The following is a 23,381-nucleotide window of genomic DNA, read 5'->3' on the forward strand; positions in this document are numbered from 1 at the left end:
GAACTGGAAAGTACCAAGACAGTGACAAGATGGGCTTCTGGGTCAAGATCTGTCCCAAGTCTTTGGAGGGTGGAAGCAAAGCCCCATGGGACATTAATTAAGCACGGGGAGGGGCTCAGCTGCCACAAAATCCTGTTTTCACTTCCAGGGGTTAATTTAGGCTCTGTTTACTGAACTATTCTACTTCTCTCCTTTTGTCCCAGTGAATGTGTCACTGGGGGAGGGTACAAAGTGACAGGACAGATAATCAGCTTTATTGGTCTTTAATGTCCTCAAGATCCTTGACACAGCATTGTTGTCTTCATGGTTACAAACTTGACTTATTTCCGGACTGTAATATCTATATATTTAACATATTTTTTATTTGCGTCACTTTTATGAACATGTGTGCACATGTGGCAGTCAGAGACAACTTTGTCCCCTCCTTCTACTCTGTGGGTCCCAGGAATTGATCTCAGGTCATCAGGCTTGGCAGCAGGAGCCTTTACCCAAGAGTCGTCTCACCAGCCCGTTACATAAATCTTGTCAGAGTCGACTGTCATCAACACCAGATGATTGTTAAGTAAAACAAGCATTGTTCAGCTCTGAGCACTTTTCATATTCAATAATAATATTTGCTGAGCATTCAGAGTGAGCAGATCCTCTGCTGAGCCATTTATAGAAGACGTCTTAGAAAAATCTCACAAAACTCTGGCGGGAAGACAAACAGGCCCAGAGAGAATGTGTGCCTAATACCCTCCTGGTCACAGGCAGAGAACATACTTGAACCTATGTCATATGACGCCAGTGTCTACATGACTTCAGCATTGCACTCTGTTCTGTCAAGGTCTGATTTCTTCTGTGTTACACTCTCTGGCCGGGCAGGACGGTGTTAGCAGCCCTGCATCTCCGGTGAGGACACAGGGGCCCTCAGCTCTGTCCACACTTGGTGAGGCCAGTGATAGAGACAGAAGGAGCTATCAGTCCATGACTCCAGGGTTTCCCAAGGCCCTTGGCAGCGCTTCATGTTCACAGCAAAACTGCCATCTGTAGGAAAATGTTCTTGTGCCAGACATTTGAGGAAGGGGTGGGGAGATGATTCCATGGCCAGCTGTGTAAGCATGAGGACCACAGTTTGGATCCCTAGCTCTTAAATCTGTAGAATAAGGTAGAGGGCAGAGTCTACGGCTCAGTGGGCACAAGATGTGGCCTTAGGATTCTGAGAATTCAGATTCCATCCCTGGAATCCTTTTTTAAAAAAAAAAAAGAAAAAGGAAAGAAAGAAAGAAAGAAAGAAAGAAAGAAAGAAAGAAAGAAAGAAAGAAATGAAAAAGCCAACTGCAAAACTGTGCACATCTGTTATCCCAGCACTCCTATAGCCAGATGGGAGGAGGAGACAGAAGAATAATCCAGATACTCTCTGGCCAGCTAGCCTGGAGTATGCAGCAGAAACAAGAGAGACCCTGCCTCAAAAGGGTGAGAGGCCAGAACTGACTCCCAAAAGTTGTCCTATGACCTTAACCCATGCATTGCCACACACACTTGCCCCCATCACCAAGTTAAGAATTAAAAATATTTGTTCTTATTTTTAACAAAAGGTTATGAATGATAAAGGAAGACATTCCAGCCTCCACATGCACAAATGAGTGCAACAGTTTTCACATATGTGTACATACAAACACACACACACACACACACACACACACACACACACACACACGGGGAAATGGTATTATTCTCCTGAAATTTTGCTAAGTGGGAGAGCACTGTTCCTGCTTTCTCTGTGCCCTACATATTCATTACTTACATATCTTCCTCTCTGTCTTTTTCTGCCTGTGTCTTTCTCTCTCATGCATGCTTGTACACACACACACACACACACACACACACACACCTTGGTCATCCAGTTTTAGATTCAAACAAACCATCCTCACAGGCAGGAACACACATGTAGAAAGGACCACCCACTTGGCTCCCAGCATGTGTGTATACATGCACACACATGCATACACTCAGACACCTGCACACGCACACCCTCCATGCTGCACACCCCTCGGCCGAGTGCTGGGCCTCGGGAGGGGAGTAATCCTCTGGCACAGCAATGTGATCATTTTCCCTTTCTTCCGCTGATCCAGCCCCAAGGTCTAGACAGGAAAAGGCACGCAGGGCAGGAAGGAGGGCTCCGTGTGAAGGAGACTGGGAAGCATGCAGAGCCAGCTTTGAAGGCAGAAAGGCGGCCCTGTCTGGATGGCTTGTTCCAGAGGTGCCAGCACAAGCTTAATTAAGTGGCAGGAAAAGTCTTTCTCAGAGCCACCCTGGGAGGAAGTGATGCTGTCAGGTTCTGCCAGGCCAAAGGCTGTCTAGGGGGATGCACAGACTTCCGTCCATCCAGCTTGTGGCTCCAGGCCAGGGCCTCAGTCTTGGGAAGTGGCTTGCTTCTCAGTGAGAGACTCTGGGACAGGACTTGAGAAAGAAGCCGTGTGTGTCCTGTGTTCTTGGCCATTGTTCATCCTGGCTTCTTCAGATCACATTAAACTCTTGAGTATTGTCCTCTGACCTCCATGTGTGGGTTGTGGTGCCCACACTCACCCACACATCATCTACCCAATAATAATGAACTAAAAGATTTTAAAAAAACAATTGATATCTCATGGGAGAAAAATATTCCTTATTCAAACCAAAGTACCCAGGATACTTGGAGTTTTGTTTGGTTTGGTTTCTCTTGAGACAGGATCTCACTATGTATTCCTGATCATTCTAGAACTCACTCTGTAGACCAGGCTGGCACCAAACTTACAGCAAACCTCTTCTGTCTCTAGAGTGTTGTGATTATAAGACTGCACCACCATGCCCAGCTTACTATTTTTCCTTCTGTTGTTCTTGTTTTTTGAGACAGTGTCTTTGTACATAGCCTGACTATCCTAGAACTCAATATGTAGATCAGGCTGACCTGCACTCACAGAGACCCACCTACCTCTACCTCCCAACTAGTGGGACTAAATGTATATGTCATAACACTCAGCTATTTTTCTTTTTAATTTTTAAAACAAATTTATGAGCCAGGCGTTGGTGGCGCATGCCTTTAATCCCAGCACTTGGGAGGCAGAGGCAGGCTGATCTCTGTGAGTTCGAGGCCAGTCTGGTCTCCAGAGCAAGTGCCAGGATAGGCTCCAAAGCTACACAGAGAAACCCTGTCTCGAAAAACCAATAAATAAATAAATAAATAAATAAATAAATAAATAAATAAATTTATGTGTATGTGTACTGGGACGCGTGCATGTTTGGACACTGTGTGCACCTGGTGCCCACAATGGCTTTGATGCTCTGTGTGTAATTGTGACACAAGTCCCTCTTTCCCTGAGGTCACCTGTCTGCCTGAAGCCTCAAGGTAACTGCTGCATCTAGGGGGGTGTCTGAGATTGGTGCAGGAGACATTCAGGCTTTCTTCCAGGGTGCCACAAACATATATCCCAGGCTCACTGGACAAAAGCCTGTCCACACCAGAGCGCAACAAGAACAAGACTAAGCCCAGAGGAAGGGACCTTTCCCAGTTTGTCCTTCAGTAAAAAGTACCTGGAATGAGAGGCATACCTCCGGGAACAACGCAATACTAAGGCTAAGCCCTGCCTGTCTGGAGCTGACACGAGCAGTCAGCATCCCCTGGACCACATAGTTCACCCACAATATGATTGCTGTTGGGTTATCTCTCTGCATCTCAGAAGTATTTACAGTCTAGTGCAGATTCCATGAAAAAGTTTTAAGAACTGAATGAAGTCTGTGGCAGGACCAGAGGTCCTGGCAGGCCTCCTACATGACACACTATACAAATTCCTGCATGTACCCTGCTCCTTTTGAGGGATGAGTCAAGTTGTTTCCTGGGACAGGGGTCTCTGATGAGCAGAGTACAGAGTGAAGTGGGGTACAGACAAATGCCTGTAGATCCTGAGAGAAGAGAAAGGTGTCCCAGGTGATAGGTGGTAAAATTAGCAATATAACGTATTATTATTATTATTATTATTATTATTATTATTATCATACTGTTTTAATCACTACACTCTTACTGAATGTTTTCTAAACATTTCTTCACTTGATTCTTAGACTAGAGTAGGTGATGTGTGTTGTTATTATCATTTCACAGATAATTAGTAGCTAATAATCAATCCCTATTTCTAAAAGCTAGGGAACCCCTGCCATGACACCTAGCTATCCTAAGTCCTTGGCATCCTGGAGCTTAATAAAACTAAGAACAGAGAAGCTAATAAGTGGCATAGCTGGGATTTGAACATGGATATTCAGCCCTGTGCTTTTCTCCTGAGCAAGCATGCACTCTCTCGTTGTTTTATTTCTAGTGTCTGTTTATCACATCTCCTCACCCATACCAGTTGTCTTCCCCAAACATCGTCAGTGCTTGGCAATTCTTCGTTTGAATCTTGGTTACTGGAGCAACACAGAAGGCCCCTAATCATTCTATATGTGCATTTCTTTTCTTAGAATGTATGAACTGAGCTGCTACTTGCCTCAAGATAAAGACCTGAAAATCTCTGTCTATGACTATGACACCTTCACCCGAGATGAGAAAGTGGGAGAAACAATCATTGACCTGGAGAACCGCTTCCTGTCCCGGTTCGGGTCCCACTGCGGCATTCCTGAGCAGTACTGTGTGTAAGTTGCTTTTCCATGAATGGTGGTGGTCTACTGTGCCTGAGCCTCACTCCTGGGGAGGCTGTGGGGCTCGGCCTCCCTCAGTGCCACAGCTTGTTTGGTCCATCCAGTGTCATTTTTTTTTAAAGATTTATTACGTATAGAGTGTTCTGCCTACATGTAGGCCTGCAGGTCAGAGAGGGCACAGATCTCATTACAGATAGTTGTGAGCCACCATGTGGTTGCTGGGAACTGAACTCAGGATCTCTGGAAGAGTAGGCAGTGCTCTTATCCTCTGAGCCATCTCTCCAGCCCCATCCAATGTCGTTTCTGACAAGATTAACTCAGGATAAGCCAGGGCTACCACATTGCCTCATTCACATCATAGTTTGGTGCAATGGTGGTTGCTGGAGCAGTGCCGGGCCCTCAGTGTGACACAAGAGTCAGTTCTCTGAGAACAAGTCCCCTGTCCTATTCTTGAGCTCCTGGATGCCAAGGACTTAGGATAGCCAGGTGTCATGGCAGGGGTTCCCTAGCTTTTAGAAATAGGGATTGATTATTAGCTACTAATTATCCACCTCCAGACCCAGATTCTATGATGCCTAGTGTCCCCTGATGCTAACCAGTGACTCTCTAAGCATCCAATGAGACAGCAAGGCACTTCTGATTTTTGGACTTGCCTCTATGACTATGGTGATCCCATGTTCCTGATTTTTATTGAATAGGGAACTGGACACAAAAAATAAACATGAGTAGTTTCTCTACCACATTTCCCAGAATCCTTTTTGACTCCTAGTCCTGTCTAACTTGCTGTCTCATTGGCCAAACAGTATTTTATTCAATAATCAGTAAGATGAACATACACAGTATATTCCCCCATCATCTCCTCTTTTCTGTCTAAATAAAAAGAAAGATAACTTATCTTTTATAATAACTGAAGAAAACTATAACCATAAATATCTGTCTTCAACTCTATCAAAGACGACAGAAGGATACCAGCCACCCGCCTGAGTTAGGGCCCCAATTAGTGCACAGAGAGACTTGTATTAGGTACGATACTGCTTGGCCAATGACTAGGATTCTCATCTGTTAGCTCAGTCTCAATTATCATAAATCTATATATTTTATAAGACTTATCTTATCGGACACCTTATTGGCATTCCTCCTTGCTGGTGGATCACATTGCGCTGCTGGAGGAAGAGCGGAGGGGAAAAGGGACACTTCCTGTTTCTCCTTGCTTAAATATGAGTCTCCTTGCTATGTCACTTCCTGCCTGGATCACCACTTCTCTACTACATTTCCCAGAATCCCCTTTGACTCCTAGTCCTAACTTGCTGTCTCATTGGCCAAACAGTATTTTATTCAATAATCAATAAGATGAACATACACAGTACATTCCCCATCAGTAGTTGGCTGAAACCAAAGTTATATGTGGGTTTTACACCTCTGAGATAGGTGTCCAGGAGGCAAAGTGTGTAGACATATCCCTCCCCAATTAGATGTGTGTGGATGGACACACGTGTGCTTGTGTGGAACATTGTGCACTTGGGGCCCTCATTAACTCCAGACCTGTGTTGCTGTCCATAGTTCTGGAGTAAACACCTGGCGAGATCAGCTGAGACCAACACAGTTGCTTCAAAATGTAGCCAGATTCAAAGGCTTCCCTCCACCAGTCCTTTCTGAAGATGGAAGCAGAATCCGATATGGAGGACGAGACTACCATCTGGATGAATTTGGTGAGCACAAAGCTGTGGGCTATAAGCACAACAGTAATAACCCATTTCCGTTCCTGCATTTAGAGGAGGGACCTGTGCGAAGGCAGCTCCCGGATGGTTCCATATGAGACTATATTATCTCACCTAAGCTAAACTAAAGCCACAGGAAGTTAGAGTATTTTGCCCAGTAGGTATCACAGTGGACACATTTTCTTATCAGTCTTATGTTTCACCAGCTCTTTTCAGGTCATAGTCATGATCTGAAACTTTAACTAGCTAGAACTAGCATGAAGTTCTAATAACTAGCCAATTTTCCTGTGATACATAATTAGCTCAAAAACGTTCCACTGGCAGTGAAAGAGATTCTGTCCCAAAGAGACTTCATCATAGCTGGGCAGTGGTAAGACTTGCTGTTAATCCTAGCACTCAGGAGGCAGAGGCAGATCTCTGAGTTTGAGGCCAGCCTGGTCTACAGAAGGAGTTCCAAGACAGCCAGGAGTACACAGAGAAACCATTTCTTGAAAAACATGAGAGAGAGACAGAGACACACAGAGAGAGAGAGAGACTGACTCCATTGTATTTGAGCCCTTTCCTGAGACGCCTCAGAGATGCTGGATGCAGCACAGTTTTCTTCCCATCTGACTCAAGTTTAAGATTGGGGTCCTACTTGTTCATGACACATCCACCCTACACATGCCCAGTTAGCCGAACTGAGACAGTGATGGAAAAATGCTTCATAGCATAGGAGTTATAGGAGCTACAGAATGCTCCTGTGGTCTCTGGGGAAGGGAATGGGAGGGACTCCCAAAGACGTCCGTGGTGGGGCTGGCCTTCAAAGATGCCTGGTAAAGCTGAATGCCACTTTGCATTCCAGAAGCCAACAAAATCCTGCACCAGCACCTTGGGGCCCCTGAAGAGCGTCTTGCCCTCCATATTCTCAGGACTCAGGGGCTGGTCCCTGAGCATGTGGAGACAAGGACTTTGCACAGCACTTTCCAACCAAACATTTCCCAGGTAAAGGGGGACCCACCACCCACTCCTCAAACACAGTGACAATCACTGATGGATTCGACATACAAGATACAGAAAAGAAACTCAAACTAGCTTCAGCCCAAAGATGAAGAGTTTCAGGGCTCTCATTAAGTGCCGATGAGAGATTATCTACAATCCAGAACAAACTCAAGCCAGAGTCTCCCCTTGTCTTTGCTGCTTCTATTTCTGATTCTGGTTAATCCTTTCTCTTGCTGTTACCACCTTCCTATGAGTCTGAGTATTGCAGAGAACACCTCTGTGCTGTACACTCAGGGGTTGGTTGTCCCACTGTGCCCCGATTATCTACCAATGGGACAGCCAATTGTAACCAGGAAAGCAGACTGAGCTTGGCCTATCTTGGGGACAAGGTACCATCTGAGTCTAAAGAGTCAGGGAAGCAGGGGCACGGTGCACAAGCAGTAGGTCAAAGGGACTATGTGTACAATGATGGGGGACATGCCAACCCCCAGAAAACATGCCCAGTTTCTGAAGAAGCAAAGTGAGACACATTCAATGACAAACTAACCGTGTAGAAGCTTGTTATAGTGAATGTTTTCAGGCTGTGCCTGCAGAGATTTGGGTACCAGAGGTCTGGGGTAAGGCCAGAAGCATGATTTTTAGTACACAGCTTGAGGGGCTCTGATATAAGTTGTTAGGAACTCACACTTTAACAAATACCAATTTACCAGAAGCAAGTCTCATCAATACCTACTATAAGACCATAGGCATGCTTATCACTCAGAGGTGGCCATGACTTCTAGCTAATTTTGTCACATCTTGCTTTTATCCTGTGCTACTTTTCTATTTCTTCTTGTTCTTATTCCTTCTTCTTTGTACTCGAAGCCTATTCATCTTCTTCTCCTTCCTCCCACCCATCAATCCTAGATGGAGTCTCAAGAGTTGACAAAGTGAGGAAGACTTCTTCCTGAGAAGGTTCCAGCCTGCCTTTGCTTCTGCCTGCAGCATTAGACTCAGACTGCGGCTTAATCTTAGGTGACGCCTGGATGCCTAATGTCCTGTGGTGTGCCTGATGTATGGTAGAGCCCTGAGCTTAGAGATTAGTTGGGAAAGAGTCAGGGTTGTAGTAAAATATATTCCCTCTCAAGGGCTCCAGGTAATTCATTTTGATCACAATGCATTAGGAAGCCAATCCAGTGGTTTCCTTGGCAAACTTCTCAAAGAGCAGTCTGTTTGTCTGAAGGCAGAGTCCATACAAGATCCAAAAATAATGTAGAGACTATAAATTGATTGGAATGGTTGGATAGTTTTTTACTGGCATGCATACCTGTCTGGGAGAACATTCCAGTGAAATAGAAAGACTCAGCCCATAATAGTCAAAGATCAGACCAGGACCTCACCAAGATGGCAGCACAAGGGTCAGCCCAGGCCCTGCCCCTTCTTCTCATATGAGCCTCTCCTGGGGTGGTGGCACTGCTAACACAGGGAGTCACCTCACAGAAGTATGTTGTTTTTCTTTTACAAAGCTAATTGCCATTTTGTCACTCTGAGGTAAGTGGGAAATCCATTGGGATTGAGACTGAATTAGGTAAGAAATGTGACAACGGATCATATGGCAGCACCCATTTTAAATTTTAAGTGTGTGTGTTCGTGTGCGTGTGCATGTGCGTGTGTGTGTGTGTGTGTGTGTGTGTGTGTGTGTGTGTGTGCACTAGCAGTTGGGGTAGTAATAGGAAGCTCCTCATTTAATTAACAAGACCATTTCAGGTCATGATATAAATGGGTGAATGCAACTATATCACTCTTGGGGTGAGAATGGAAAGTGAATTGCCTAAATGACATTGCAGACAAGCTTCACCTTGGCTTGCTCTTTTATCCATTATGGCCTTCAATGTGGAGTAATAAATCAGCAAGTCCAAAGAAGTGGTTTCTCTTAAGAAATGGGATGGAAGAAATGATTTTATAGCTCAGTGGTAGAGGGCTCTCCTAGCATGTGGGAAGGCCTGGGGATCAGGTTCAGTGCTGCCAAGAAAAAGGAAAATTGTGGTTTCTCCCATATGTGACTCCAGCTTTCTTTCCTTTGTGTATGGTTTAGGGAAAACTTCAGATGTGGGTGGATGTCTTCCCCAAGAGCTTAGGACCACCAGGACCCCCTTTCAACATCACTCCCAGGAAAGCCAAGAAGTGAGTAAGCCAAAGACCCTGATTCCCTGAATCAGGGACTCGTCCAGGACTAGAAGAAGCATACTTTCAAAATGCTTTGTGTTTTAGGTACTACCTTCGTGTGATCATCTGGAATACCAAGGACGTTATCTTGGATGAGAAGAGCATCACAGGGGAGGATATGAGTGACATCTACGTCAAAGGGTGAGAATGGCAAACAGACTCCTACAAGCTGGGGAATGCAACAGACCTCCTCTTTCACAAGGCACCACTGTTTGAGGTGTCCACCAATATGTTCTTGGTTACCGGAAGCTGTTATTTGCCAGTGTGGTCTGTTTCGGCAGTGAAGGAAAGCAAAATGCAGAAGGCAGAGAAGAAAAGAGAAAGCTGTCTAGTCTGTGTTTAGGGGTAGGATCATCTCTTAACTATAAGAACCAATAAGCATTTCTTCATTCCTCTTCCTTTAATTCTTTTTTTACTAAGCAGAGTTATTTCTCAGACTCCTTAGCCACGTAGTTGCTTATTTCTTTATGATACTGCAGACAGCTGGCTTTAAAAGCCCAGTAAAGCTCCCCAAATTTCCTCCCATACATTTTATTGCCAATAGCCGATGTTTGTGAAAAGTAGGCAATGTTGACAGGCTTTTAAGAAATAATGCATCCCACTGACATTTGCTGGATGTCTTTATGCAATATGAAAACACCATGCTTGTAATTCTCTTACTTGTATAATTCAGTTTCAGGTGGTCCGTGTTGTTAGTTTCTGCTATGCTATGATCATAGATCCAATGATGCTAAGAATGGTACTATATAGTGGTTAAGCAGCCAAGCTTTGTAGTCAGACCTCCTGTGTGGCAATCCTGGCATCTTCCCTGCTGGTTAGGGAAAGTCAGATACGGGTAGTTACTCGCCTGTGCAATGGAGATAATGATAGTGCTACTTCCTGGAGATAGCCAGAAGATTCCATTACTCAAGGCATGTAGGAGAGCCCCTGGCAGCTGGTGTGCATTATGTGGGTGTTAGAATTATTGCTATTCCACATGGACCAAGTTCTTCCTTCCTTGATATGTAGAAGATAAGACGTGTTGAAATATGATAGAGTCATCAGAGAACAAAGTTTCCTTCATGTTCCCTAGTGAACTTCAATCAAAACGGAGTTAAAGATGTAATGACTGTCATTCAGAATCACTGTAAGCTTCATCAAGTTCATTATTATTTGCCTTTCAGGACTTCATTACCATTCTTTCAGGAAAACTAATCCCAGCTAATTAGAGCTATGCAAATTTATTTGACTGGCATAAGAATTTTTTTTTTAATCAAGGGAACAAATAAACAGTGATGGGCTGAAATAAAACTAACAGAAGAATAAAACTCAACCTAAAGTAGCTTGTAAAGTCTGGAATTACAGTGTGAATACTAGGGCTGGGAGCCCGTCTCAGAGGTAGAAGGGTTGCCTAGACTGAAAATGGGGGGGGGGGTGGATTGCTGCCATTAGTTGGTTGCTTGGTTAGTTTGTCTTTTAGATAGGATCTCATATAACCTGGGCTGGCCTCTAACTCTCAGTGCAGCCAAGGATGGCTTTGAACATTTAATCCTCCTGACTATGTCTCCCAAGTATTGGGACTGTGAGTGGAGACCATGATGGTATGCTGGGGCTGAAACCCAAGGCTTACGAATGCAAGGCAAGTACTCTACCAACCAAGAGACTCTCAACCCTTAAACATCAGGGTTTGATCCCCAGAACTGTAAAAAGGGAAAAAGAAACGGATCTAAATATATGTGAAAAGCTGAACGATGCATAAATACAATGCCCAACATGACACTTGTTGGTGTTACATATGGAGCGATACATGCCTGCAGACAAACACATGTAACTTAAGTATTTGCCTAGTTAACATGTCTTAAAATTCAAATGAGAAAAGGCTTACAAAAAAAAAAAAAAAAGGAAAAGTCAGAGACTGACAAGTCTTGGGTCAGATGATGGTGAAGTCTTAGGGCTGGGTCAAAGGGTAAAGATACCAGGGTCATAATGAAGAAAATGTGAACTCTTGAGTGAGTCAGTTTAAAAGTCAACAGTCAAAAGGAGCCATGGTGCCTGGGAGGATGGAGGGGCAGGGGAGTGAGGAGATAAGAGGAAAGGTTGAGTCAAGGGTATAGGTGTGTTCCAAGGGGTCCAACCCTCTACCACTGAATTACAGACACCCAGTCTCAGGAATCTTCCAACTGATTTATCTAGTCAGTTCATTAACTAGCAAAAGACAATGCTCTGGTAGCCTACTGATAATGCTGCTGTCACTAACAATAGGACTCAATGTTTAGCAAATGACATTGTCGTTGCCATAGTCTTCCGAAGGAGACTATCAGGTGTGGACTTTGAATTAGACCGACCTGGGAGGACTGGTCACATGACCTGCTGTGAGTCTTTAGTCACCTCTGGAGCGCCATTTCCTTGTGTGTAAAACGGAAATAGTTGCCCAGCTGTTAGGGGGAATGCTGTGACACTAAGTGCCTAGTTCACAGGTAAAAATCAGAAGACTGAGTTGAGGATGAGCTTCCTGGACTACGACCTTGAACTCCATCCTCACACTGACTCACAGAGGGCAGGTGGAACCCCAGGGTCCAAAGCTTCACAGTCAGGCTCTCCCCTCTGTGGATCTAGGAGCTGGTACTTTTCAGTGTTCCCCAAGTGATTTTAATGCAGTCCTACAGGGTTTCTTTGTGTAGCCCTGGCTATTGTGGAACTCTGCTTTGTAGACCAGTGTGGCCTTGAGCTCAGATCCACCTGTCTCTGTCTCCCAAATGCTGGAATTAAAGGTGTGCGCCACCATGCCTGGCTGCAAAGTGTTAGTTCTTAATTTCAAAACAGGGGCAGGCAGATATGAAGGCAACTTCCTTCTGGACACATTTATTCATTCCATCAACAGGGAGTTTACCTCGTATTCACTCTGTGCCAGGCACAAGCAAAAAGAAACGTTTCCGGGGGTCTAAGTTAAGATGATGTTGACAAGCCGAATCTTCTCAGCTAGGCATCTGGAAATAACAGTTTGCCTCTTCCTTGCCTGGCTCATCCATAAGATCATAGTGAATTTTAAGAATAATAAAAAAGGAAGCTGCAAGATTACTTGCTTGGTGCCTCTTTTCGTTTGCTTAAGTAAAATATGGGGAAGGAAATGCTAAAATTTTAACCTAACTTGCATTCGTTGAACCTACCAACCCTGATGATAGACGCTAATGAGTCGTAGTTGTGAAGCCCAAAATCATAGCCAGCAAGCGACAGCTTACCCAAAATAGAAGCTACATTGTTGATATTTTCCAGAAAATTTCACCTTAGCCCTGCTAACTACAGTCTAAAGGGTTTCCTGCTTTGGTTTTAAAGGAATTCTATTTTATTTGGCTCTAGCCTGGGTTGGATACAACTGGGCACCTCCCCTCCATAAATCACTCCCAGCCTGTGGATCACTGGAAGCTGCCCAGAGAATGGGCATTGCGCTGCTCTTCACTCCCCTAATCACTGCACAGTCTTGCCCCTAGATCCCTTGTCAATCACAGCAGACTGAGTCTGTTTGCCTCTGCTTTACAGCTGGATTTCCGGCAGCGAAGAAAACAAACAGAAAACAGATGTCCACTACAGGTCCTTGGATGGCGAAGGCAATTTTAACTGGAGATTTGTTTTCCCGTTTGACTACCTCCCCGCTGAGCAGCTCTGTATAGTCTCTAAAAAAGTAAGCCTTGAAAGATGTGGGTGGGATGTGGACATTTCAGGCCTGCTTGACTCTGAAACTCAGAGGTCAGGCTTGCTTGGGACCTGGGAAGTCACTGAGTCCACCTCCCTCTTGGTACAGACAAGGAATCTGAGACCCATAGAGGGCTAAAGCCTTGCCCATGGTCACAAAGCTATGGCAGGTATTTATTGAGGACTATGAAGAATGCAGCTTTCTTTCTGCTACCTATTGGCAAGTAGAGAGATGGGGCAGGACAAAGGCTTTTGTATCACTGTACACATGTGTTCTGTGTGGGATGAATAGATAGTTACGCTCCATCTTAGGCCAAACATGAGTCAGGTATTAAAGCTGAGGTGTCCCTTTTGCTTCCCTTGCTAGCCCTCAGCACCTGCGTTCCCTCGCTTAGAAACACTCTTAGGAGGGTTGAAGGCCCGGGAGGACTTAATTAGAAAGACTTTCAGTTACAGAACTTAAACCAAAAAAGTGATTTACTGGTTGCCATTCCTAACAAGTCCAAGGTTGGCTCATTTTTAGACTGTCTGGAGCCCATGTAGAAGCAATGTCTTTACAAGCTGATCCCACATTCTCCTCCCCCTGCTCTCTGTCCTCCATGGACCTCACTTCCAGGCAGGCTCTTTCCTGGAGGAGGAAACATGGCAGCCAGTGGCCCAGGCCAACACCTATCTTCCCAGCAAACCTCACCACCGATAGAAGGGAGCCAGGATGGCAGCAGCAGCATCCGAGAACTGGGCCCAGGGCCTCTGCCTATCAGAGCCTTGCGCCCCTCCCTGAAGCAACCACAGCTGCCCAGGCTGAAGTGCTCAGGCCAAGCACTGGGATTCGAGATGGAGTCAGTCTTCGGCTACCCCACTATCCCACCCCCACCCCCTGGCCAGACTGTACTAATTGGGGAAGGAAAAGTTCTCCAACGAAAGTCTGGGGCCTGACACCTTGGTAACCGATCCTAGGATTTCAACAGGTCTCTGGTACCATTCCTACCTTCCATATCCTATCAGCCATCTGTACCTCTTTCTGCTCACATCCATCTCCCAACACCCTACAGAGCTGTACCAGCCCCGAGTCCCCTTTCCCTCTGATGGCCCAACCTACTGTGAATGCTGTAGTGAACACCTAGCCTATGCCAGGTGGAATGGAGTCTACAGAGGGGACTTTCCAGAGGTTGAGAGGTTCAAAATGGTGTCGAATTGTGTGCTCTTCCAGATGATGAAGCAGAGTGGCACAGAGGTGGGGATATCTGTCAGTAGGGCCTGAGAGATGGTTGCTTGTCCATTTGACCCACATCTAAGGCTAGACCTCTCTTTCCTCAGTGGTGCTTAGAACACACCCCACACAGGACAGCCAATCATGGACTAGCTGGGTGGGCTTTCATAGCCCCTGGAGTCCTAAGGAAAAGAACCTTCCTCTAAGAATATGAAAAATGAAAACCAGTCCCATGATCTTGTTTCAAATCCCAAATCACTGGTAGGATTCCTGGTCTTCCCAGGCCAGAGGAACTTAGGTGTAACTGGCTGTGGAGGTATATTCTTAACTGATGTCTGGACTGAAGCAGGGGCTAGAGGAGGGAACTTGGCCGTCTGTGTACCTTCAATGTGAAGGATCAGAGAGTCTTAAGCGGCCATAAGTGTAGAAAAGTCCATGGTATTTTTCAAAAACTAAAAATCCTAGGACATTTTAGAATCTGTACTGGAACAAGAGTGGAATCTTAGCCCCAGATTAAACCCACTGCATGTAAAATGAGAGACTGTCAAACAAGCCTTGAAGATGGGGGTGGTAGTATCCTCAACAGGGATAAAGGCCCAGTGATGACACTGTGGGCTGGCCTAGAGCACCTAGCTTTAGGAGAGCCACAGTGGTCTTCAAGGGAAAGGTTAAGCTCTCTACAACCCAGCAGGAGTGGCAGCAGGAAGTCACACTGATAGGAATATGGTGAGAAATGTATTGTTTGGGGACTTCCTGGGACATCCTTTTTTGTCACCCAGCTGGTGGCTCTGAGACTTCCTGGGGAGTCTGATGACCTACCAAATACCAGAGGAAGGGCAGGCTGTCCTGCCAGGTGTGGAGGTGGAGGCCTCAGTCTTATCACTATGTCTGTGGCTAAAGTAAGGGTCTAAGAGTCCACTGATCGTGTGAACCATTCGTGTTTTTTCTCATTTTAGGAGCATTTCTGGAGCATTGATCAAACAGAATTTCGAGTGCCCCCTCGACTGATCATTCAGATATGGGACAATGACAAATTTTCCCTGGATGACTACTTGGGTACTGTTAACCTTGCAATCACTCCTCTAACACTGTACTTGGAATCACTGAAACCAATTACAATTTGGAAGCAGTTAGTTACTTTCCTGTAATGGGGGAGGCAGGGGTGCTCCTGACGGGGTGTCCTCCAAGGGCTGTGGTCCACTTGTGAGTGTCACCCCTTTTCATTGGCTCTGCATACCCGTAAGGCCTCACTAATAAGCCAATGATAATTGGCTTACTAGCTAATAAGCTAGTAAGGCAAGCACTTGTGCTTGCCTAGTGTGAACAAAGCCATGCTCTCAACCATCGGGACTTTGTAAACAGAGAATGGCACTACAAGCCTTTAACTCCAGCACTTGGGAGGGAGAGGCAGGAGGCAGGAGGCTCAGGAATTCAAGGTTATCCTTGGTCATATAGTGAATTAGAGGCCAACCTGGCACAGAGATTGCCACAGCTCTGCCGTCATTTCCAACCAACTAACACTCTCTCTTCTTTGTACTTTGGAACCATCTTCACCAGCTCGCTCCTCACTCTCAGTAGTTACTCAGGTCCCCTATGCCTCTGTCCCCTCCTTCTCCACACTGTTCTTTTCATTAAGCCCACTGTCCTCTGGCCTTGAGGTACTCCTGCCTGTACCCTGCCTTACCCCTCCCCTTCTTGGCTTGTTCTCCTTTCCACATTTTAAATCCAAGCTTTCCCGAAAGGTCTCCCGACTCCTCTAGAGTCCCCCTACCCCAGTGATGTATACACTGGCACTTCAGCTGAAGGTGAAGTCCAACTTTTGCCCATCATCAAACTATGTATAGCTCCTAAACCAGGAAAAATAAGCAGGGCTTCTTTCAGCCCTTCACAAAGAGCTATATGAAACTATCCAGGGGCTGGAGAGTTAATGCCTTCTCCTAACCCACAACAGAAAGTGTCTCTCCAGACACCCTGATCCTGGCTGGGATTTCTCATTTCCTGGTGGGGATTATCTGGTGAATTATGTTCTTTCAGGCTCCTGTTTCTGGGGTCACTCCAGGAGAGAGCTGTACCAGAATGTTCCAAGGAGCATCCCAAGCTCCGAGTACTTAATTGTCTTTCCCTAAAGACAATGACCTCTCTTCAGGGTAGCTCAAAGCCACAACTAGTATCTCCCAAATACAAAGTAGAGATTTTATGTCTAGATGTTTAATTGATTGGCATTTGTAGAAGAACTGTTTATGCTCATGCCTTTGAGAGAGAAAGCATGGAGTCCTCGGTGAGACACTTGAGCAGTGGACAGCTTTCTTCTGCCATCTCCCACCTATCTGGAAAGAATTTAAACATCTAGCATGATCCCTGTTGCTAAGTTACCCACCACCTGTTCAAAATCACTGTTTTCCCTGGACAAGAACATTCTGTTCACCTAAGAACAATGGCATAGCCACTTGAAGCTCATCTGGACCTCATGTTGTGTTTTTGGTGCCAGGTTTCCTGGAACTTGACTTACATCGCACTATCATCCCAGCCAAGTCATCAGAGAAGTGCAATTTGGACATGATTCCAGACCTCAAAGCTATGGACCCTCTTAAAGCTAAGACTGCCTCACTCTTTGAGCAGAAATCCATGAAAGGATGGTGGCCGTGCTACGCTGACAAAGATGGCTCCCGTGTGATGGCTGTATGAGTATTTTCTAGTTGGGGATCATTTCTAGTCCTTATTACTAGACTTACTCCAGATAAAGCAATCAAGTTAGAAGACGCTGTAGGCGTGTGCCTGGAGACAGGGGAAGGGCATGGGCTGGAATGATCAAAAACCAGGAACCCAGTGGTTCCTTAAGGTTCTTTTACAGGGAGGTTACTGTATGCCGAGCATTCAGAGTAGGAAATGGAATTCCCAATGTGAGCTTTTCGCATTCTAAAGAGGGTGTGCTGAAATGAAATCCATATTTTACAAGCATCTTGGAGAGTTCAAGATAAGCTTTGGAAAGAAAGAGCAGTGCAGTTCACCCTGTCACTAACAAACACTACCTCCTACAGTACTGATTGTTACTAGCTGACATTTGTGAGCCAAGTAACATGTCAACTGTCTCACATGTGTGATCTCATTTATAAAATAGCTTAACAGTCCACACCAATTGTATCTTAGTGGAGTTGGGCGTGAGTTATAGAATGCACTGACTCCCTTTTCTGCCCCATTCACCTCACACCCTTTCCAGCCTTCAGGCTGATTCGGGGCAGTGAGCTTTCACATATGAGAGCATATGTTGCTGTCTGGCTAATTCATCCCCAGAAGTTTCCAAGTCTTTGTTTCTCTACCATGTCTTCAGGAAACTGTTGACGGACTCTGTCATCTTAGAGGTTAGTTTTCACAGTATCTTCTTGGATTCTGCTGACAGGCCTTTGAGGTAGACTCGAGCCTCATTTTATGGATTCAAGCAGACATAAGAGATGAAGCCCCTGGCCTGGTCAGGCATTCAGTTCCACCTGGCATACAAACAGGGTCACTGCCCAGGCCCCTCCACCTAAGGAGGAGCCTAAGTTGCTGGGGATCCTAGAAGGATTATCTAGGTCCTAAAATTTCAATTGCAATTTAGTGAAGGATGGGTATTAAAGTTGGAATGTTGCCTGATGTGCTGGCACATACCTTTAATCCCCGCCTTTTGGGGGAGATTAAAGAGGCAGAGACAGGTGGATCTCCGTGAGTTTGAGGCCAGCCTGGTCTACATAGTGAATTCCAGGCCAGCCAGAGCTACATGGTAAGACCCTGTCTCAAAGGGGGGGGGCAGTTTAGAATGTTAGACCTTTTTTGACCTTAGTATCCTCATCCACAAATTGAGACAATAGCACCTTTCTGAGGATGCCATGAGCGTTCTACAGGTTATGCACACAGAACTCCTTCCTGTGTGGCTGCACCATGCGGGGACCTGTCATTAGAGAAGTGGCCTCCATCCATCCACTGACACAGCTAAGACACCTTGAGTTCCTACTAAGCACAAGTTCTGCTGCACGCTGTAGGGCTGCAGTATAAGCAAGAAGGGACATGACCCCATCTCCTGGAGCCTACAGAAATGCTAGATGCTGCTCTTAGCAGTATACTTGCGGAGGAAGTGAGAAGGAAGGCAGGGAGATTGATGTGGGAACACCGAAGCCACAGGGATGCTGGAGAGAGAGAGCAGGAGGGAGAGTAATTTGTCCTCTCAGTTTCCCACATGGAGTGGGCTTAGAAACACATGGGAGAGGAAATGTGAAGAAATCTCGGGAGGAAAATTTGAGGCAATCTAAGGATTGTTTTACAAGAATAAAAATCGTAGCTTGGGGAATATTCCTTGGGTTGAAGTAAAAATATTTGTGAAACGTGATGTCATGTGTTTAACGTGTTCTGCTTTACTGAAGGGGAAAGTCGAGATGACACTGGAGGTCCTCAACGAGAGGGAGGCAGACGAGAGGCCAGCCGGGAAGGGGCGCAGTGAACCCAACATGAACCCCAAACTTGACCCACCAAAGTGAGAGGCCTTCTTTGTTCTCCACGTTGTCTGGTCCCCAAACACCTGCAGTCCGAAAGCCCCCCTTCCAATTGGTTTAATGGGATGGATTAGCTATTGGCCTTCTAATTTAATTCTTCACAGTGGGCTGGGGGGAATGAGTGGCAGGGGCTGTGGCCTCCTTTTAACCATTCTCCTTCCCTGGTGTGGGGACCTGAGCTATCCCCAGCCAACTACAGATGCTAACAAAAGAGGACTGGTGGAGACTGGGAAGGCAGTGGGGCACAGCAGAAAAAAAAAGGGGAGGCTGAAACTGATAGCTCCATTGTATCTTGTCCCAAATGTATCAATTCACTGTTTGTGAGTTGCTCCAGTCTGGTAGACAGTCCCTCAAGAATTAAGTCGGGAACTATTTCTTGCTTTGCAGCCGACCGGAAACCTCCTTCCTCTGGTTCACAAACCCATGCAAGACCATGCGATTCATCGTGTGGCGGCGGTTCAAGTGGGTGATCATCGGCCTGCTCCTGCTGCTCATCCTGCTGCTGTTCGTGGCTGTGCTCCTGTACTCATTGCCGGTACGAGGCCTGGGTCTCAGCTTCTACAGCCCCGTGGCTCCATAACCACTAGGCAGCAGCCCTGTCCCATCCCTTCTGCTTTTGAAAAGTTTAATACAGTGTCCAGTGGGAGAAGTTGCATCCTTAGGTTTTAACAAGTTACCAGAAGCTATTATGGTCTAAGCAAAACAAAACAAACAAACAAACAAAAAAATTACTGGCTTTAAGAATTCTAGGAGAAAGTCCCCAAGCATCTCTTAGCATTTTAGATTCTGGGCAGTGTTTCCAGGTGACTTAATGCCTGCATGTGTATGCGTGCATAACTGTGTGCGTACGTGTGTGTGTGTGTGTGTGTGTGTGTGTGTGTGTGTGTGTGTGTGTGTGTGTGTGTGTGTATTTTAGACTCACCCATGTGTACATGCGTGGAGACCAGAGGTCAATGTCCAGTATCTCCCTCTGTCATTTGCCACCTTGTTTTTTGTGATGGGGTCTCTCACTAACTTGGAGATCACTGTTTCTGCTAGGATGGCTAGATCTGCTTGTCTCTGCTGTCTGTGCACGGGAGCCACCATGCCCTGGTATTATGTGGGTGCCAGAATCTGAACTCAGGTTCACCCACAAAGCTATCTCCCTGGGCCCCTGGCTTCACATTTCTTGTTCCAAACAATCCTGTACTCAAACTTCTGGTCTAGACACTGGTGATCCCTACAATCTCAACAAACCACACACTCCACTCCAAACAGTTACTGCTTTTGCCTCTCTAGGTCCCTGTTCCCACATTTATTTTTCAAAATCTTGTTCTCAGAGATCCATATCACATATAGCTACTCCTTGTTATAAACAAGAGTCCAAATGGAAGATTTGGCTGTATGTACAGATGCCATACTTGTCTCCCTCCATTCAGGAAATTCATGGAGCATCTAATTAAAATGCAGAGATCAGAAGAAACAGCCTGAAGGAAGGAGACATAAATATGTACTGGCAGTGTGGACAGGAAGTTCTTAGCTAGGAACAGTTGACTTTAGAAACCCATTGCTAAGAACATTTTCACTGGTAAAGACTTAAATGCAGTTTAGTTACTGAAGAAAGGATGGTCCAGGCAGAGGAAGCCATGAGAAGAAGCAAAGTGCATGGCCCTGGATGGAGCAACAGGCATCCCAAGGCCCTTTCTCCAACTCCCTTTTTCATCCTGCAGATATTATACATTCTAAGTTTGGAGACACCATCTTGCAGCCACAGTAGCATCTCTATGTATGGCTCCTGTTTTCCTCTGTGTAATATTTCCAAAGTTGACTTCAACCAGTGATTTCTGGTTGAAGATTATAAATCTGTCTTGACTATTAAAAAAAATTAGTTATCTCTTAAATTCTACCCTGGTGTCACCCAGAGTACGTTTATCAGTGTATAGGCCTGGAACTCAATAGGCACGCAGTAGGTGGAGGGAGACCCAGGTGGCTGTGAATGTCCCTGTCCTGGCCTGCCCAGCCATGCTCAATGGCAGCATGTCAGACAGAGAAGCCTCATCTCCATGAGTTCACACTGTTTCTGTTTCCCTTTCAGAACTATTTATCAATGAAGATCGTGAGGCCAAATGCATAATGAAAGCAAGGCCTTCAGTCAACCAGCAATACAGAGTTGCCTCACACACTGAAGTGTGATTTCAAGTCCAAGTCCACCTCAGGTCGTGTATGAAGTACTTCACCAAGACATGTCAGTTCCTAGCGGGTCTAAACCCCCAAACTCAGACAATGGACAATGTTTTTATCCTGTTTCCTTTTTGAAGTATTAAAAACTTTATTTTCTAAACTTTAAGCTTATTTTCAGAGTATTTTTAAGGTGGCTGGTTCCATTTAAAAATCATCTTTTTATGTGGTCTCCATTCTATGATTCAAGTTTGGGAAATTACTGAAATGAATTTGAAATGGTCTGTGCCTTAATGTCATATAGTTCTTATTTGTAAGAGATACAGGGGATAGTCAGAATAGCTTATTTGTGCCTGCAATCATTGTTGTGGAATTTTGTGCAGACAAATGTCATGAGACTCTTTGCAAACTCGGTGATGAATGCAAATAAAAATATCTCACCTAGTACACATGCATGTGTGTCCTCTATTCCGATTGAGTTGGGAGAGAGGCATGCTCAGTTCCCATGTTCCAGGTGGGCAGGATGCCATGGCTTTCCACTTGACTCTAAGCCCTTTGTGAGTGTGCTGCCAACTTCGGCCAGTGGATCCACTAATAAAGCTAGCACTTATGACTGGCGTTGTAACAGCCTGCTGCCCTATTTGAAATGCTATATGTGTGTCACTCAGTGAATCTGCAGTGTATCCCATAAACTCAGGCCAACAACACTATTAACTCCATTTTACAGTAGAAGAAATTGAGGGTCACAGAAATTGAGTAGCTTTTCTAAGACCATACAACCAAACAATGATAGAGCCTGGATTTAAACCCAGGGATGACAGCTCTGCCAACACCCTACCCCCATCCCCAATTTATGTGGTAATTCATGGATACTAGGTAAGTGCTCTACCACCTGAGGCAAATGCCCAATATCTCCAGCCCCTCTCTTGATACATACATATATATATATATATATGTATGTATCAAGAGCCTACACGAGAGACCTTATTTTATGTGGATATGTACCCTGAGAAAAGATAAGATTTAAGTTTATTATGTCTATACAGGATCTTTATCATCAAGTTATTTGTCACCTTATAATGGATACTTAGGAAGGTCACAGCTAGTGGCATTAGTAAGCACACTGTTCTCTGGATTTTGTACATGGACCTTCCGCTACAAGACAGGGTTTCTCTGTGGCTTTGGAGGCTGTCCTGGAACTCGCTCTTGTAGACCAAGACAAATATATTCTTGAGGGGGGGGGTCATTTCTCAAAAGAGTATTCATTTTTCCAGACGTGGGATGTTATTTGAAGATTTTCACAATTAGTGTAGTACTGGTTTGGACCAATTAGAAAGGGGTGTCTTTACACATCATGATAGATATAGGCTATTTAACATTCTAGAGCAGCCAGCCATACCAGTAGGTGCAGACTGGTTATCAGCCTTCATTCTGGGGACTCCTGCCACCAGTCTCCACAATGCCTCGCTGAGAGAACTCTTGCCTAGTAGACAAGAGAATGGCTGACAGAAGAGTCTCTTCCTCGCCATACCTATGTGGCGTCACTAGTCAGCTGAAAGTCTGCTGAAAGTCAGCAGAACTCTGCTAGGATGAAATGATTCATGGGGAGTACCCAGCAAGGCTTTCTTCCCCTCCCTCAGAAAAAAGCTTCATCTTGTCAAAAGATAATGGTCCCTCAATGGAGGTTGTTAGTGGCCTGGTGACCTATAAAGGATAGCTAAAAGCTGGAACTAATCCCAGTCCAGTCTGATTGTGGCTTCACTGTGAATTAAATAACGCCCAGTCCTAACTCATTGTAGCAAGTGCCACCATTAACACTGGAGCCTCCATTAGGAAAATGAATCTCAGTGTGGGAGGGGAGATTCTGATGGGCTAACACTGGGTCTGCTTTTGTTCTTTACTTTTTATTTTAGGTTTAGAAAATAGAATATGTCACCTTCAGACCTTCCTGTTGGTTAAAAAGCTATTTAAGAGGTGGGCAAAGTTCTGAAACCCACAATGGGGCAGAAAGGGGCTGGTCTGCCTGGCTTTCCAGTTGCTGGCCATGAGACAGCCCCATACTCCTGTGAGTCCTACGCTGACTCTAAAGGTCATTTGCCCAAGGACTGGAGTTGTCTCATTTGACCATGGAACCGATGATTGCACTAATGTTAAAAACTGAGAGTCCCTTGTAGGAACTTCCCTTTTGGTCCAGAAAGTACAGGCTGCCCGCCATATGGAGAAACAACCTGATTTCAAAGTTTTAAACCTTCTACATCATAAGCTTTCTGT

At 45.3% G+C, this 23,381-nt stretch overlaps 1 protein-coding gene across 7 annotated transcripts in view; it reads left to right on the plus strand.

The window, feature by feature from the left end:
- The window catches only part of Myof (myoferlin), a 150,634-nt gene extending 129,075 nt beyond the window's left edge, over window positions 1-21,559 (plus strand). For 3 of the 7 annotated variants that reach the window (XM_027407446.2, XM_027407445.2, XM_027407444.2), the window contains 11 exons: window positions 4,471-4,641; window positions 6,208-6,356; window positions 7,210-7,349; window positions 9,421-9,509; window positions 9,597-9,692; window positions 13,068-13,209; window positions 15,387-15,486; window positions 16,919-17,109; window positions 18,825-18,934; window positions 19,341-19,488; window positions 21,028-21,559. In XM_027407446.2, coding sequence (XP_027263247.1) covers window positions 4,471-4,641; window positions 6,208-6,356; window positions 7,210-7,349; window positions 9,421-9,509; window positions 9,597-9,692; window positions 13,068-13,209; window positions 15,387-15,486; window positions 16,919-17,109; window positions 18,825-18,934; window positions 19,341-19,488; window positions 21,028-21,066 — 1,375 coding nt within the window. In that variant the 3' untranslated portion in view covers window positions 21,067-21,559. Of the gene's footprint in view, window positions 1-4,470; window positions 4,642-6,207; window positions 6,357-7,209; window positions 7,350-8,252; window positions 8,361-9,420; window positions 9,510-9,596; window positions 9,693-13,067; window positions 13,210-15,386; window positions 15,487-16,918; window positions 17,110-18,824; window positions 18,935-19,340; window positions 19,489-21,027 lie in introns of those variants that run through there. The other 4 variants (XM_027407448.2, XM_027407449.2, XM_027407447.2 and 1 more) reach the window with 2 other exon arrangements.
- The last annotated feature ends 1,822 nt before the right edge of the window (window positions 21,560-23,381 follow it).

Source organism: Cricetulus griseus, chromosome 3 (genome assembly GCF_003668045.3).
Source record: "Cricetulus griseus strain 17A/GY chromosome 3, alternate assembly CriGri-PICRH-1.0, whole genome shotgun sequence".
In the NCBI taxonomy this organism is placed as follows: domain Eukaryota; kingdom Metazoa; phylum Chordata; class Mammalia; order Rodentia; family Cricetidae; genus Cricetulus; species Cricetulus griseus.